This window comes from Eurosta solidaginis, chromosome 1 (genome assembly GCF_040869045.1).
Source record: "Eurosta solidaginis isolate ZX-2024a chromosome 1, ASM4086904v1, whole genome shotgun sequence".
NCBI lineage: Eukaryota > Metazoa > Arthropoda > Insecta > Diptera > Tephritidae > Eurosta > Eurosta solidaginis.
The window spans coordinates 331,801,178-331,819,914 of record NC_090319.1 but is presented as its reverse complement, the minus strand read 5'-3'; the positions used below and the strand labels follow the sequence as shown (position 1 = coordinate 331,819,914).

At 35.5% G+C, this 18,737-nt stretch overlaps 2 protein-coding genes across 6 annotated transcripts in view; both read left to right on the top strand.

Annotated features, from left to right (window-relative positions):
- The first annotated feature begins 5,817 nt into the window (after positions 1 to 5,817).
- The window catches only part of eIF4EHP (eukaryotic translation initiation factor 4E homologous protein), a 354,760-nt gene continuing 341,840 nt past the window's right edge, over positions 5,818 to 18,737 (top strand). Inside the window, exons 1-2 of the mRNA XM_067762200.1 lie at positions 5,818 to 6,294; positions 9,453 to 9,909. Of these exons, the coding sequence (XP_067618301.1) occupies positions 6,263 to 6,294; positions 9,453 to 9,909 (489 nt within the window). The 5' untranslated portion in view covers positions 5,818 to 6,262. The remainder of the gene's footprint in view (positions 6,295 to 9,452; positions 9,910 to 18,737) is intronic.
- Positions 18,284 to 18,737, top strand: part of Syx1A (Syntaxin 1A) — a 334,751-nt gene continuing 334,297 nt past the window's right edge. For all 5 annotated transcript variants that reach the window (XR_010949050.1, XR_010949049.1, XR_010949048.1 and 2 more), the window contains exon 1: positions 18,284 to 18,731. The gene's annotated coding sequence lies outside the window, so the exon portion shown is untranslated. The remainder of the gene's footprint in view (positions 18,732 to 18,737) is intronic.

The following is an 18,737-nucleotide window of genomic DNA, read 5'->3' as shown; positions in this document are numbered from 1 at the left end:
AGACTGATGCAATCCAACATTTTAATTTTTCGAGGTTTTAAGATACGCCACAACAGCCGACTGGTAGGATTATTTTCACATACATAGAATACTTCAAGGAACAAGGAGTGGTCTTTAAATTTTATTTTTGCAATGAAGCTGTATGATAAGATAAAATTTTGTTTGCGTTTTCCCAATAAATTAAAATTTGAAATTACATCTGTTATAATTAAACGGGCGGCATACACAAATCTACAATAAATCCATAACAGATCGCGGGTTCACAAATGTCCCATCCCTAAGAACTAGATTATTATCCAAGGCGAATTCAGTACCAGGTGTTGCAAGGCGAATCTATACCAGGTGGTGGCAAAGCGAATTAAATCAATTCGCCGTACAGATGAATGTCAAGTCAAAAGAAAATTTTCATTGATTTCGATTAACTGACATTTTGTTGTACAAGGTTTTGGATGGAAAATTATCAAGAAGAAGTAATCAGCTGATGGGATAAACCCAGCTGTACTGAATTCGCCTTGAGGTGTTGTTATCCCTACAGCTGATTGCTTCTTCCTGATAATTTACCATACAACGCCATGTACTAGAACATGTCAGTTAATCTAAATCAAGGCGAATCCATACCAGGTGGTGGCAAAGCGAATTCAACCAATTCGCCGTGCAGAAGAATGTCAAGTCAAAAGAAAATTTTCATTGATTTCGATTAACTGACATATTGTGTACAAGGCTTTGTATGGAAAATTATCAAGAAGAAGCGATCAGCTGTTGGGATAAGACCACCTCTACTGAAAACCAAACTTGAAAAAGTTTCCTACTTTATTATTAATTTTCTTTATAAAATTGCTTCCAAGATGAGTGCTACAAAGATAAATTTAAGCATTGAAGTATTTCTTTAGCATATCTTGGAAAAAGGGCCTAGAAATCATTACAACTGATGCATGCAGACCACGTCTTGAAAGAAAATTTTCAAAGAAAATGTATATTTTCAATTGTGAAAACCATTTCTGGAGTGTTTTCTTATGATTTGCCTTAATTGCCGATTTGGGTTTGAGTGCGAAAATTAAGATTATCTCATTATATGAAAACAAGGTCTTAATCTCCTTTTTTTGTGAAAAAGTGTACCTAGTAAACATCTTTAGTAGTGAACCGGACCAAATAACTATTCAATACCACAATTTAAAATATTTCAAACCTAATATAACCTGAAAATGTCAAGTTTGTGGCTTCCAGTAACACGTACACACATACATGAACATACTCCAATACATTAACGATGACACCGGACTTTTATTACAAAATCATTGTGATGTCTGTTAAAGTTTAACAGTTAAACGAAAAATTAAACGGAACTGGGGAAAATGTATGTTAGCCTCATGATTCACCATACGCTCGTATTACTTTACTACGGTATTAAATAAATGTAATTATGTTTTTTAACGATGTTAATGATCATCATTATGTTGCCGACTTGCTAAAACTACTGTCTGTCATTCATAACGGCCAGTCAAGCGAGCCACGAAATATAAACAAGAGCTAGTAGCACGCGAATCCTGTCAACGTGTGATTCAACCTGCCTGCATATGTGTGAGTAAAGTGTGGGCGTGTAAATGTATGTGATATGGTTTTGATTGTTTATTTCATTAGCACATAGTACATTACAGTGGTTAAAATGTACCGCAGCTGGTATTGAAAACAATTCATTCTCGTTGCGCACTTGCAGTAACAACAACAACGCTCACCACTCCCCATTGTCATATGTGTCAGTTGTTATGTTTGTGCACTCATATTTTCAGGTGGTGTGGATATACTTCCGTGTAATTGCTTGGTGTTTAAATAAATAACCTGCTTATCAATAAAAAATAGTATAGCGAATGATATCAAGTATAGCACATCACCAGGCCCGCCGAAATGGTGGGGGGTTTCTGAGGGGGCCCACGATTTAGAGGCACTATGACATTTTATTAATTCAGGAGGGTCTTTAGTTGTGTATAGGGTAATTTTCATACCCCTCGATGACTAGGGTCTCGAGATATAGGCCAAAACGTGGGCCAGTGAATGCCTAGACAGTGTTTATACAATATGGATATCAAATGCAAGCTGTTGATGAGTGCTTTAGTACAGAGTAATATCTTATCCAGAGACCGACTGGCACTGGGATTAGGACTAGGACTGGGACTGAGACTCGGAGTGGGACTGGGACTGGGACTGGAATAAAATACATACCACCCTCTGGGACAGGCAATAAGGGATGCAGAAGAATGAGAAGGAATTGAGAGAAGAGAAAAGAGAGAAGGAGATTGAGAAAGAGATAGAATGAGACAAAGATGGTGATAGATGAAGCGAAAAAGACAGAGGGAGGAGTGAATAAAAGGATTAGGAAAAAGTGAATTGCTTAGGCGAGCAAATTTTAATGAGCTAAAACTGTAGTAAAATGGTTTAACAGCTAAGGTCTAGTTTACATAGAACGAGATTATCTTCATTTTCATACTTAACTCCTAATAATTATTTAAATAACAGAATTTCCCATATACAATCTTTCCTTCGATAATCGGCAATTATGAGAAACCACCTCCAAGGTGTCATTTTTATGTGAAATCGCGAAATATCTTTTAAGAAACGTCAAAATTTTACTGCTAATTATCTAGCTCCTAGGGATGCAACTAATTTGAACGCGTAGATTTACTATTTTGAGTTTATTGTAGTTTACTGCAAGTGTAAACGTCTATTATCGATATCGATAAAATGTTGTTGAAAATCGAAATCGTCATATTTGTCGATTCGTTATAAAGCAATGCGAATATCGTAAGAAACTAACAGAACTTCAGCACAGTAGCGGAGTTCACTAACATTTTTAACTATATTCGCCATCTCCATATTCTCAACTAGACAGCTATAACGATTCAGTACTTAGTAAAGCATCGGTCCCGGGATCCCTAATACCGAAACGCAGGCCTCCCGAGCTATTTTGCCATCCCGAAATCACAGGATTACATTTAAAAAAGTTTCAATTTCAAAACCAAAGAACTCGTTAACTTTTAAAATAAAGCCCTGTTTAGGAGTTACAATTTCGTTACTTAGTAAGGCATCGGTCACGGGATCCCTGATCTCGAAACGCAGTCCTCCCGAGCTATTTTGCCAATCCCGAAATCAGAGGATTACTTTTAAAAAATTTTCAATTACAAACCACAAGAAATCCTTTTTTCCTTTTAAAATAAAGCATTTTTTAGGCGTTACAAATTTCAATGACCCGATTTCAAAGGAAACAGACACATTTCTGATAGAAGTTTTTTGTCAAACTAATCATATTTGTAAACTTCCTTTTTGAACCGAAATTCAAATACGACAGTTTCTGGATGAAGCGGAAATCCCGAGATCCTGGGATTGTCATTTCAAATCCCGAAATCCACGGATTGTAAAAGATCTTCGGGATTCGATGCCTTAGTAATAAGTAACAATTTCTTATACTGCCCATACCTGACACAAAAGCCATGCGCAAATATAAAACGACGAAATTTGTGCAAATGAGAGTCGTATCAAAATCGTTTTGATTTTAGCGCAGTTCTCTGCGCAAATAGCGCAACCAGTGCACACACCGTGCAAATCCTTGTGCAAATTGGTAATTGGCACAGGGAGACTTGAGCCGTGTAATTGGCGTATTATCTACATTAGCTATTCTCGCTAAATAATAGAAGCATATTATTTGCGGCATTAGCTGGAAATTTGAAAAGTAGAGTCCTCTCTCGGCAAACGAAAATCATACTCTACAAGTTACTTATCGTACACGTCCTGATTTATGGCGCAGAAACATGAACCATGACAACATCAGTTGAGGCGGCTCTAGGAGTGTTCGAGAGAAAATTTCTTCCAAAGATTTAGGGACCTCTACGCGTTATCGATGGCGAGTACCGAAGAGATTTAACGATGAGCTGTACGAGCTTTTCGCAGATATCAACATAGTCCAGCGAATTAAAACGCAGCGGATCGTTAAATTATTATCACAATTAGGAGTAAAGTACGAAAATGAATACTTTCCCGTTATATGTAAACTAGGTCTTGTTTTTACTTATTTTTAATATAATATATACATTTGTTGCGCAAGATGCGCAAATTCACAATTAGGAGTAAAGTACGAAAATGAATACTTTCCCGTTATATGTAAACTAGGTCTTGTTTTTACTTATTTTTAATATAAAATGAATACTTTCCCGTTATATGTAAACTAGGTCTTGTTTTTACTTATTTTTAATATAAAAATAAGTAAAAACAAGACCTAGTTTACATATAACGGGAAAGTATTCATTTTCGTACTTTACTCCTAATTGTGAATTTGCGCATCTTGCGCAACAAATGTAAAAGTCTCATATCAAATATCAACAGAAATCAGCTGTTCTATCAATCAATCATCTATCAATAAAGACTTACATGCGCTTGCGCTGCCATCTGACGAATGTTAGCAACTGCCGGTAATCCAGTGTTAGTTCTAATCAAATATTCACAAATAGTTCCATAGTGCAAATAGATTTCTTTGTGTGCTCACAATCGTTTATTTTTAACAAATTATTTAAAAAAAATATCGCTAAACAAAAACACTGCGACCAATAATGCCCAAAGCTCGCTAACAGCACAAATCTCCATCTGTACAACCAAAATTTTATTTATAGTTTTGGATTCCAAATAAGAGCGAAAAAAGAATCTGCGCATAAACACAGTGTCAAAAAATATCGGGAGAGGTGTCAAAAGACGCTTACTGACCTCGATAACAATAGTCCGAAGGCGGAAAAGAAAAATTGTATCTCTGTCCGAAGATATTTGCAGTTGAAGTTGGCGCCTTTCATGTGGTTGTTGTAATGTTGTTGTACCCACCCAGGAAAGGTGTTCGCAAAAATACTATGAATTCCATCCCCCGTTACGGAGGGACCCGCTGGTCATTTTTCGGTTTTTCGTCAATATCTTTTGAATTAGTTAAAATTTGTATTTTCCGCCTTCGGATTATTAAAACTGATGCCAAGATGCGTCGTTTGATACCTCTCTCGATATTTTTGGTAGCGTATTAGCAGTCGATCCCTCAACTAGACTTTTACTCAATTGGTTACACTGAGGGAATTTAAATCGTTTTCCGGTTGTTTTTTTTTTTTTACCGTAACATCTTTTATTCGTACAATATGGACTTGCGATTATTATGGGAAAATAATGTCAGATTAATAATAAAATTATATATATAAATTCACAGAACTCAGCAACCCAAAAATTTGTCGCTTATTTCCGAAATGCAACCGAACATTAGCCGATTTTTTTACACCCATATACGTTTACGTTTGAGCGTAAAAAAAAACGCTTCTCATCCCTTAGATAATGCTTGGGAGACCCATCTAGCGGCAGTGGCTAAATAACTAGCCACAGAACAGGGTGTACCGAAGAGCGGAGACATAGTGTATAACATATAGCTTAATCAGTTGTGATGAATTGTGGACACGCACCATTTTAAGAGGTGATACATAGAATTAGTGTAGAGGTGAAACATAGACACATATTTCAGTTACATCTGAGTATAATGCGCATTGAAATTTAGTAGTACTAGTTTTATGCGCAGCTATTTCAGAGGAGCATTTAAAGTTTGACGCTTACCAGTCCATATAAAGTTTAAGCGTAAGCGTATACGCATGTAAAAAAACACATCTATTGTTCGTTCTGTTCTGATAAAAAAAGCACCTCTCAATAGCACAGCACTGTCTAATGCAGCCATGGGTGGCAACAACCACTTTCGAACGTGTGGTTGTGTTGGCAAAAGAAAATGTCAAAATTTGACAAGTTGTAAGATTTTATTCAAAAGCAAAACTCAGAAACAATCGGAAGGAATACCATTATTTTGAAAACTATTGGAATATTTGACCATTTGCACTTTTATTATAAATTAAAAGTTAACAACTAAAGCACGAAAGTGTCGAATATAATACCTGCATTCAACAATTAGCTGTGATACGTAGCAAACGTCACATAAAAAGCTAAAATAAAGCTGTGCAAAATATATTTGGAGCAGCAGTGATTAACGCAATCTAAATTGCTGGCAGTGGAAGTAGCGGTAGACGCAACTCCCTGCAAATCATTTTTGATAACAAAAAAATAATATAATACGGAGAACTTCCATCAAATTCCTATTGGACCTACCAAATAATAGGCGGTGCGGTAACACATCAAGCAAAGGAAACGTTAAAACACAACGATTAGCCACCACAGAACTTAATTTATCATAACACTGTCTAATCACGCTATGGAAAAAATGCCAGTCAAACAGTACGAATCGTAAGTCAACATTGCAAGTAGTTAATTGTTAATATTCCCTGAAGATTGCTCTACACGTGAAATACCCTCTGGATTTGCTTTTGGCTTATATTATTAAATTTTTAGTTGTATTGCAGTTGCATTCTTATGCTTAACAATGCAGCACCAATTTGTAAACAAATACTCGTGCATACTGTTAGGTTATGTTATTGTAGATCTACGTTGACACCAATTCAAAAATAGAACAAGATGCATTATATGTAGAGTGAGTAGATTTGAATGAAAAAAGCGACTTGTTTTCACAAATACAATGATACTAATTGAAGTTTTTGGAGGACGTACTGGCACTATGATTATTATTAATTTGCTTTTTTCAGTGTTCATTAATCTCCTACTATATAAACCTCTTCCAGATTGGGCGGCTGTTTTATGTGTGGCTGGATTTTGCCATTCTACTGTTACAGGACGGTCAACTTAACATAAGGTTCGACATCCCTAATAGTACTATGCCCGAAGGCCTTGGGGAGTGTTATCGATGTTGATGGTCCTTTGCCGGTTGCAGATCCGGTACGTTCCGGTAACAAGCACCATTAAGGTACTACCCCCACTATCTCGCGAACGATTTGGTATAACCACATGAAACCTTCTAGGCCATACCGCCCTCCCACCCCCTAGATCAATAAAGAACTTGGGGTCGCCAGAGCCTCGGTTGTTAAAGAAACAGGATTCGCCACGGTTAGGTGAGGGTCGCAATTGGGTTGCCCTACACAACCCTTGAATCCTTACCGACCTTAATCGGATATCCTGTAACTAAAAACAAATTAAAGAAATGCTCCGAAACTGACACAAATATCAAAATTTCCAAAGTTTTTTTAAAGGAAAACACACCGAAATTTTCCTCTTGGAAAAGTTGAATAAGGGGTATGTTTTGTGAAGATTTGTTTAGCTGCATACTGGAAAACATAGAAGCCCTTACTTGTTATACGATCGCGGAAGAGAAGCCCAATTTCGTTCAAACCGTAAATATGATTCTGTAAACTATTTTTAAAACTAATGTTTTAAGATAGATTTATTGGGTACGTGGGGTCATAAGCTTAATATTTGCTCCCGTTCTTACACTTTCGGAACATAAAGCTTAAGATCTATTATGATTTAAAAATTAATATCGATCACGGGCGGGTGACATTATACGGGTACGGAATTTTTAATGCGAAGACTTTCCATATGCGGGACATGTATTGGGTATTTCGGTTTAGTCTGGCCTATTAATGTGTCAGGATGGAAGTAAAGTCAAACCGACTCGATTCTCCCTAGGGAGGTCGCGTTCTTCCAAGGTAACTGACCTTGACTAGCCTCAGCCGGTTAAGGGGTTTAGAATATGCCTGCGGTAAGGCATGCTTGTAGTGATAGACGACTAAAATCCGTACCCTCAGCGGGTTAGGGGGTCAGAATATACCCGCGGAAGGTATGCCTGTCGTAAGAGGCGACTAAAATACCAGATTCAAGGGGCTGTGTAGCGCAACCCTTTCAGGTTGCCAGCGCAAAATATAGCTTCTCCAAACCCAATTGTCAACCTCACCTATCCGCGGCGAATCCTGTTTCACTAACAGACGAGGCTCTGGCGACCCCAGGCTCCTAATGGAACTTGGGAGTGGGGAGGGGGGATGGCTGAAGGTTTAATTTGGTCATATAAATCGTTCTCGAGATGGTCGGGCTAGCACCTTAATGGTGCTGTGTTACCGGAGCGTACCGGTTCTGTATCCGGCAAAGGACCATCACTTTGAAAACACTCCCTAAAGCCTTCGGGGAGAAACCTTATCGCTAAAACAACAACAACTAAAATCCGTAGACCCAGAGCCATACTATATCCGAATTCCATCTTACTAAAATACCTACGAAGTATGTTACGATCTAACACTGAGGCCAAACATGAGCAGGTTTTATTTTCTTGAATTTAAATAAATTTTCTCATTCTGTTTTCCAGGATTTTATTTGATCTTGCGGCTATCTCCCAAAGTTGCATCTTAAGGCCACTCTTGGAAGAGTAGAAGTTTCATACACCCCGTGGGTTCACAAACGGGAACATAAATCTTCCGGAGAACTTTTCTTTCGAACACTCCCAGGGATATCGCATTTTTACTCGACACCTATCTTGTTAATTTTTTTAATTGTCTAATTATTCAAAAATACCACTTGTCGGCAAGAATTATTCTCTCACTGCTTCAAGAAAAAGAAGAGTGATTCTCTGCTTGATTTGTTGTTGTTGTTGAAGAATTATTCTCTCACTGCTTCAATAAAAAGAGGAGTGATTCTCTGCTTGATTTGTTGTTGTTGTTGTAGCGATAAGGTTACTCCCCGAAGGCTTGGGGAGTGTTATCGACCGACCATCTCGGGAACAAATTATATGGCCACATTAAGCCTTCAGACCATTACGCCCTCCCCACCACTAAGTTCCATGAGGAGCTTGGGGTCGTTAGAGCCTTGTCTGTTAGTGAAACGGGATTCGCCGCTCGAAGTTGAGGTTGAAAATTGGGTTTGGAGAAGCTATATATTACGCTGGCAACCTGAAAAGGTTGCGCGACACAACCCCTTTAATCTGGTATTTTAGTCGCCTCTTACGACAGGCATACCTACCGCGGGTATATTCTAACCCCCTAACTGCTTGATTTGTAGTCTTTCTTTATTAACGCATACCCCAGCAATTGAACGCTCTTCCAACATACTGTGCCATTACGACTTACATTTGTTGCTAGAATTATAATATTCACCAGCATAAGCTTATGATATCACAAGATAGGGACTCGCCTTGTCTGGCTGAAGCTGTTGCTAAAAGTCATTTTCCAACGCTTTTGAAGCTGTCAGGCAAGAGCTGAAATTCAGACATGTCAGCATACAAGGAACTCACGCTGGCTTATAATACGTCACTAATATAAGCCGCGTTTATTTTCCAATCTAAGAAGTATTGTTTTCTTTAATTCCACTTTCGCTTCAAATCTACAAAAATATTGGAACTATCCATTCGTTAGACGAATCAGACTAAATATATATAACAAGAAGGATTCACTTTAATGAGGCAATCTTATTTGTAGTGCATTTTCAAATTTTATTAATAAGACTATATGCACGTCTTTAAAATAAAACCATATTAGCCTTCATATTTACAATTTGTTGTATTTCAGAAAACCATGGCAAGATTTAGCCGACAGCGATGACAGTGATATGGAGAATGAAATAGATGTTGATAAATTACCTCCATTAGAAGTGGGGCCAAATGAGCATCGTCTACAGCATACATATTGCCTTTGGTTCTCACGCAAAGGGACACATCGTGCCACGGATTATAGTAAATCTCTTCATTTGGTTGGACGATGTGCTAGTGTACAACAGTGGTGGTCGCTATATTGTCATCTTATACGACCAACAGCGTTAAAGCCATATCGAGAATTAAGTCTTTTTAAACAAGGCATAAAACCGATGTGGGAGGATGCTGCAAATACAAAAGGTGGTCAGTGGGTAATACGTTTACGAAAGAATAAAATCGATCGAGCGTGGGAGAATGTCTGTATGGCAATGTTAGGTGAACAATTTCTAGTAGGCGATGAAATATGTGGGGTAGTACTAACAACAAAATATCCGGTAAGTACCTAAAAAGATTTAGTATTGTAAAATACCCAAACACACGAAGGAATAGATATGCAGAATGATTTTTTTAAAATCAAGTGGTCAAAAAAGTGCAACACCAAAAAAAAAAACAACAAAGCAATTGTGCATTAAATAAAAGAAGTGAAAAGTGATTGATTTATAAATAACAATAGTGCGTGAAGATGCCGTAAAGAAATGTCGCCCGGCGCAGTTAGCAGATTTTGCATTGGGCTAATATTTGGATCACGATGAGAGATGATATGTAAGATATAAAAGAAAGTAAATTACATTATTTAAATTAGCTGACAATTATATCCTCAAATGGTCCCTACTGTACCTACACCTTTGACGGATCTACACATTTCCCCCACTGTTTTCCAGAAAAGAAAAAATGTGTTTCAGACTCAAGCATTTTACAAAATGTTGTAAATTTCGATGATTTTCTCATAAAACAGGAAACATTTGAGATCCTTGTAAATATCAAAAAGTTGTTATGATATACATTTGGGTGTTTGTGAAATTCTATTTCGCTCTTCTAATAAACATTTGTTATATACATTACTACAATTGACTTTCTCTGAAATACATACCGCCTGCTAAAGCGCGGTATCCAGATCACAAGAAAGAGCTCAAGAAATTTCTTATTTTCCTCTTGTAAGCAAAACTCGAAAATTTTTTATTTGAAAACATGTATGTACGTACTATTTTCCTTCTCTATTATTTTCTTTACAGATCTTCTTTCTTGCTTTGCTAATAACCGCTTTATTATCTTAGTGTTTTGCCTGGTAGATGCAGCATCTCCCACCAAACTACATCATAAAGTCATTTTCCAAAAAGATTCTTAGTTGGTTTCTACTCTAAGCCGACGATATGAGCCTTTCTAACAGAAAATTGATATCGCTCATTTGCTGCAACGTCGTCATAACTCAAAAAACATGACTTTTGAGTTAATAACATAAAACCTACCCAATATCATGATCTATGTTGTATAAAAAAATCTTCGTGATCAGTTAAAAATTGACCACGTGCTATACAAATGAAATTACCCTTTATATGCGCAACATATGGCAGTTAAAATCTTTGAATGGCTCTCCTGGAAAATTGTGTTTTTTGAGTTATGACGCTATTGAAGCAAATGAGCGATATTTCCTGAAGTACAAATGGAATAGTTTAAAAGCGTTTGAAGTTTTCTAAGATACATTTGATATTTTCTGAAAGTCATTTACCTTTTTATAAGCTTTTATTTAGTTTCACTTGGCTGTTTTTGTAATCAAATCTTGCAAGTTAAATTTGATACACTTCCCGGTGTCCGATTGAGCTGAAATTTGGCAAACATGTATAACTCCGATGACAATGCAGTATTACTTTGCGAGAATTCGATAAACTAATCGATAACAGAGTTATCGGCAAAGAATTGTGCTCACCTTGGCATAAAACCCTAAGTCCAAGAACGCAGATAACGTCGTTTTGTGTATGCAACGAACGTAGAAGTTAGGCTGTTATCGCTAAATGTTGCATACTTTTCTGCGCACTTGATTTTGTTTTACAGACTTTTGGCGATGGAATTTTAGCTAAGCGAAAGTTGGAATTTTATTTTAAAACAGAGCAGAGATCTGCAATGAGTAGTTGTAAATTAAACGCGACATAGGCAAAGTCACAATAAAATATGATTTTAAGTTAGTTAACACTCGAATCGAAGAACTTGACTGTTCAAAGTTGACTTCGAAGAAACCTTGTAATGTTGATGCATTAAAAGAAATGGATAGGATGAGAAACGTTACAAATAACTAAGTAAAGATTATATAACTAATTTAAACAATAGCCGTGTTTTTTTTTTAAGGCGTATACGTTTCGTTTGCGCGTGAAAAAAACGCCTATCCTCGCTTAGATAATGCTTAGGAGATCCATCTAGCGGCTGTGGTTAAACAACTAGCTACAGCAACAGGGTGTACCGAAAAGCGGAGACACAACGCTCTGATGGCCATAGGGTATAACATACAGCTGAATCAGTTGCGATGAATTGTGGACACACATAGAATACATAGAATTAGTGTAGAGGGCGAAACAGATACACATATTTCAGTTACATCTGAGTATAATGCGTATTGAAATTTAGTAGGACAAAATTTATGCGCAGCAATTTCAGAGGTGTATTTAAAGTTTGTCGCTTAGCAGTCCATATAAAGTTTAAGCGTAAACGGATATGCGCGTGTTAAAAAACACGGCTAATATTTTACCCTACTAAAAATTAAAAATAAATTGATATCTAAATTAAATTTAAGAAAAAAGCTTGTCTAAGACCAAACTTCTATTACTTGTTAAACGAACTAAAAAGTAAAAAATAAAATTAAAGAAAAAAACTTTTTTAAAATAAGCTTTTTGTAAGAGACTGATACCCTTATTGTCAAAAGGTGGCAACCTTGTGAAAACATCCTCAGTGGCAACACCTAGGTGAAACGTCTTAAAATTTTACGATATCAATGTAGCAAATTTGATTCAAATCGGTTAAGCCGTTTCCGAGATGGTAGTGGATATACAAAGAAATATAAAATAAAATTAAAGAAAAAAAAATTTTTTTTAAATAAGCTTTTATTATTGGTTAATAAAATTAACTAAAAAGTAAAAATATAAATTAACTGTAAAGAAATATAACACTTTATAAGTTCATTGTAACCTTTAACGATTATTAGGCTTCTTCGTCTGCGACAAAAAAATTCCATATTGTACATAATTATATATTTTTAACATTAAAACTTTACACCTGCATTATTAAATCTAACAGTTTATATCACAGTCCTGGCGGCCACCGTGGTGTGATGGTACCGTGCTCCACCTACCACACCGAATGCCCTGGGTTCACACCCCGGCCAAAGCAACATCAAAATTTTAAAAATAAAGTTTTTCAATTAGAAGAAAAATTTTCTAAGCGGGGTCGCCCCTGGGCAGTGTTTGGCAAGCACTCCGAGGGTATTTCTGCCATGAAAAGCTCTCAGTGAAAACTCATCTGGCTTACAGATACCGTTCGGAGTCGGCATAAAACATGTAGGTCCCGTCCGGCCAATTTGTAGGTAAAATCAAGAGGAGCACGACGCAAATTGGAAGAGAAGTTCGGCCTTAGATCTCTTCGGAGGTTATCGCGCCTTACATTTTTTTATAAAAGCTTATTTTTCAAAAAGTTTTTTTTCTTTAATTTTATTTTGAGTAATTTTTTGTAAATTCATTTTCATCAACCGATTTTGTTTTTAAGTTTGTAACGAAGTATATATGTGTGTATATAATACCAAGGACAACCACCACGCCAACATTCAACGTGATATCTTCCACGCCTTTTCATTTATGGCTTAATAAATTTTCAATTTTCTCCTGAATGCGAGGGGTGCCACGCCCATTTTCCAAGAATTAACAAATTTCTATGTATGTCGTCATAAAGTCAACCCACATATCTAGTTTAATCACTTCCTCGGTATTTGGTATTGAACAATGGCATATTTTCTATTTTTTGAAATTTTCGATATCGAAAAATACCAATGTATTCTGGGGCCCTATTCAGTAACTGTGAGTTTTAAAATGTACACTTTTTCTTCATATAATTTGTATGAAAGAAAAATGTACATTTCAAAACTCATATGCCGTCTTTCAGTGAGTTTTACAGCTCCGGCTCACGCTAAATTCTCACGGGAATGCTCTGGATCATTGAGAGACTTGAAAAGCAGATGTGAAATTTTCGCACACGTGAAATGTGATAGGCAGATGTCGCCCCTGTTTTTCATTTAACTCATACGGCGAAAGGCTAAGCAGCGACATCTATTTTTGAAAAAGTAGGTATATTAAAGGCCGCGTTGCCAACCTAAAAAGAAGTAATTATCTGGCTCACAAATTGAACCAGACTTCTATCTGGATTTATCTGGCTCAAATCGTTGTTGTTGCATTTACATGCAAAATTATTTATCTGAATAGGGCCCCTGCTTCCAAATAAAGGGCCAATGAAAGGTGACGTATCCATAACCAGATAGAACGTTTTGTAGATTTTGTTTATTGTTTTGGATACGTGACTAAGCGACCTATTTTTTGTGGTATTTGTTTGTATTTTTTTGCGGTTTCTTCATTTTTATGAAATTTTCACGATTTTTAACGAATTTAGGGAAATTCCGCTTATTTGAAATCTTCTGCTAACATTCGAATCGCTAAACTGTTGAATAAATCACTCCAATATTCTGTATTGCAAAATGAGCTTTATTAGCCTACTTTGGGAGTAGTACAATTATACTTCACTTCGCAACTGATAGTGTGTTTAAATCAAACTGATTAGTTATTACTCAGCTTGCGCTGCTTTCATACTCTCCGTTGCTTCATTCGCATATTTCTACGAACGTCTAGACGTTTCGCCTTCTAGAACTGCTGTATCTCCGGCTTGGTAATTGAGCTACATATATGCGTGTGTATGTGTGAGTAACAACTTCGGCTGATGACCACATGTGTGTGTGTGAAATATTTCTTCGTTGCCTTGTATATATGTGTGTAAATGATGACTGATGTATTCATTTACACAAGTGTGGCTTGCTTCATGTTTTTGTTGTTGCGTGATTATTTACTAACAGCCTAGAGATGTCAACATTCGCCACAATATGGTTACGACTATGGCGTTAGGGTTAAGGAAGTTTTACTGGCCCTTTAGCCAGTATACAAAATTTCGTAACGCCCGGACGGACAGACATGGCTCAATCAAAATATTTTTCGATACTTATAATTTTGTTATAAGAAATCTATTTCGAGTCCTTAATGCCACTAAACCTTGTTTACATATAACGAGATTATCTTAATTTTCGAACTTAGCTCCTAATCGTTAATTATACAACAAGATTTCCCATATAAATTTTCTCTTCGATAATAGGTAACTATGATCAAATGTTAGAGATGCGGATCTTATTTTCATAGAAAAAGTTCCACCTCTAGCGTGTAGTCTCTAATTGGATGCACAAAACAAAAGGGAAACGTAAAAATTCGACAGAAAATAATCTAGTTCCTAGGGATAGATTATATGTAAACGCGTAGATTATCTATTGACGATTTATTGTAGATTAGAGCATGTGTAAACGTGGTCTTATGTATTGCCGTTATCCAATTAAGGTTATAATACCCTTGTGAACAAGTACACACTGGGTATAAAAAGGACTTATTGAACTATTTTGCAAAGTTATCAAAAATATTTTTAGTAAATAACCCAGCAAACACAGTTTCTAACGTTAGAGAAATATTGTAATTTTACATTAGAACTCTAATGTAGTTCTCTAATGCATTTCGAATCGAAAACTAGGTTAGAATTCGACTGTGAAACGATTCGAATAACACTAGAAATGCGATGTTATGATTATTGTCACAGTTATCGATTATTTGCACGCCATGATCACTCATTCTTAGTGTTATACAAACAAAATAAAAATAGTGGAAATATTACAAGTTGCGAAATAAGTTTTTTTTATTTATAGTAATAAATACTAGTAAGTGAAAATGAATAAAAAAAAGTTAAAAAAGGAAAGCGAGCAGATCATTGAAGTGTTATTTGAATGGCATGAAGAAAACGCTTCCTCATCCGTACCTGAAACCAACGCTGAGCTCAATCTTTAAGTACGGTTTTAATTTATTATAATAGAAAAAGCCTTTGAAATATGTTCATTCTTAACACATAAGCTTATAACCAAATATACGTATTTGATATAATGAAACAATGAAAATTTCGCTGATTTTAAATAGTTGAACTTAATTGCGCATCACTTCAAAATTCTCATTAGAATTTGACTAAATGTTTGTTGGGAAGTATTTAATTTACAAACACCACTTCGAAATGTCCCAGAACTTCCCAACAGCCGAAAAAAGCCCGAGGAAGAAAAAAAATCTAAACCAATTTATGATTCGGTCACGAGAGGCTTGCTAGGCTGACAACATTTTTAACAATTGCAGCCATTTTGATCCCAAATTGAATTGACATCCATTAAATGTGTTGTTCCTTCGCAAATGTAAGAAAAATTTTCGTAGTAGAAGTAGGAGGCAAACAATTTAGTGAAGTGCATAATTCTTTAGTACTATTTGCTTCAATGCTATGGTAAATTTATTATATATACTTGGATATATTCGTGGGGCGTAACAACGGAGGTTTGTTCGGTACATTCATCTCCTTTTAAGTATTTATTTAATCGTTTTTATATTTGGAAAATTATTTGTGTACTTATTTGCAACATTAGGATCTCGTATCAAATGAACCTGCTTTAAGTATTCCAAATTAACTATTTATCCGCAGCGATTACATGAATACTTAAACGGAAAAGGAACTTTTTGTAATTGCTTAATAAATAGGTGAATAGTTCCTGTGTAGTAAGACAGCACAGCACTCACATAAGTTAACTCTTCTGTCAAGGCCGAAAAAAAAAGTTCTAAGACATGAAATTTTCAATTTCGCCTTTTGACTGTATTGAATTTTGAAAGCTGGGGCAACTGAAATGAGTTGACTTGTAAACGATAGTAGGCAGTCTTATATGTTTACTACTTCTAGTTTCATAGTTATGAATCTCATGATTAAAATGTATTTTGTTGCCCAGATACTTCTGAAGTATTCCTAATCTCACATGATGAATAAATTTCAATGTAAAGTAACTTATGGACTGTTTTATACTAAGCCAATTTAACATTGTACTTTTAGGTGTTCTATTCGAACATTTTAAAATTAATCGCATTGCCTTGTTTTGCTGTATTTGAAGTTTTTTTTTTATCTGTGTATCATTTGCTAATAGTAGAATTGTAGGACAGTAGATAAAATGTGGTTCAATGATGGATGTGTATACTAATATTTTAGGACGTTGGTTAATATATTTACATGTTCGGTACATGAAGCCTATTTTCTTTGATATGTTAGCTTCTAAATTACTTATATGTTCTCCAAAGTTCGAGTTCATATCAATCAAGACTCCTAAATACTTCATTTTGTCGACTCTTTGAATTTCACTGTTCCTTATTTTCAAGACAACATTGCTTGGATGATTGACAACAGGTGTACTTAGGTTTTTCGAAAATACCATAAACTTGGTTTTATCCACATTTACTTTCAACTGATGGTAATCAATGCATCATCCGCAAATAGACGAATTTTGCAATGTTTAAACATGATTTAATATCGTTAATGTATATTGTAAACAATATTGGTGCCAGTACAGAGCCTTGCGGTAGGCCAATGTTTACATAAACAACCGATGAAATTGAATTTCCAATTATCGTTCTTTGCTTCCTGTTGCTCAAGTAACTTCGGAACCATTCCAACTCTTTTCCCCTTATAACAATTTTAAACATGACATCCAACAGAATATACCTATCAATTGTTTCGAAAGCCCGTTTTAAGTCTAGGAAGACCGATAACACTACTTTTTTGTCACTTATATCCTCTTTCCATTCTGCAATTACCATATTCACTGCTGTTTCACAAAAATGACTTCCTAAACCCAGATTGCTCAGTTATAATTACATCGTGTTTTTCTAAGTACGCTACTAGTTGATTTTTAACCACTGTTTCCATTATTTTTTCATCTGCAGGTAACGTATTGATTGAACGTAGCCCCTCCGGCTTCACTGTATTTTTAACTTTTTCCACAGGTACTATTGTAGATATTTTCCATAAATTAGGAACAATGCTGTTATTTAATCAATCGTTTATGACTTCTTTGTAAAAGTGAGCAGTGTATATCATGGCATCTTTAAATACACATTCCGACAAATGCTTTTTTCCGCCATATTTGTTTTTAAATTTCTTAGAGATATTTATTATATCATATAATACTATGTCTGTGAATTTAAACACTTCTATTTGGTTATTTACGCTTTTTTCGGAAGCATAAGGAATTATTTCAATACTTTCATTAATTTCGACTATGCTCTTAACAAATAAATTGTTTAGGGCATTGGCTATATCACATTTCTTCTCAATGCATTCATCATTAACTATCTATGGCCATTATATGAATACTTAAACGGAAAAGATTTTTTTGAAGTTTCAAAATTATTAGGTAAATAATTCCTGTGCAGCAAAACAACACATAAATTAACTCTTCTGTCAAGGCCGAAACGTAGACTTTTAAGAATGTAATTTTGAATTTTGCCTTATGACGACATTGTACTTTGAAAGCTGAGGCAACTGAAACGAGTTTAGTTGTAAGCGATAATAGACATAGCAAAATCTAAACTACTTAGTGAATGAAAAACGTAAAAAAATTACTAATAAACGGTTGATCAGTAGATGCTTTTAGCAAACACAAGCCATATGGATAAATTTGTTGTTGCATTTGGTTTGTCTATGGCTGTATCTGGATCACGCCTCATTGGAACGTGAGTTGTGCGCTAAAAGCGCCCAATGATATTTGGTTGTGACATTTTAATCACGGCGCTAAATCACAAATATTCGCCATCTCTGGGATAGAGTGAAATGTCAAAACGCCGCAAAGCAGAAAGCGAAAAGTGAAGAAAAAGTAAAAAAAAAAAAGGTGCTTTATTTGTTTAATATAAAATTACATAGCTAAATTAATTTGATCAAGGATACAATAAACGATATTCGGAATATTTCTGTGCAATTTAACAAAGGCAAATATCAAAAATTCTATTCGCAGCGCTAATTTTCTGCGAAGTCGGTGCTGCATATAGGAAATGTTGAATTTTGCTTCGACGTAATGACATTTGTTAGGTGCTTGTGTCAAATCATGAAAAACGAAAAGTGGCGTTGAAAGCAAACAAGTTAGCAAATCCAAAGTTAAATTTGTGAAAATTCAAAATATTTATTGGTAAAT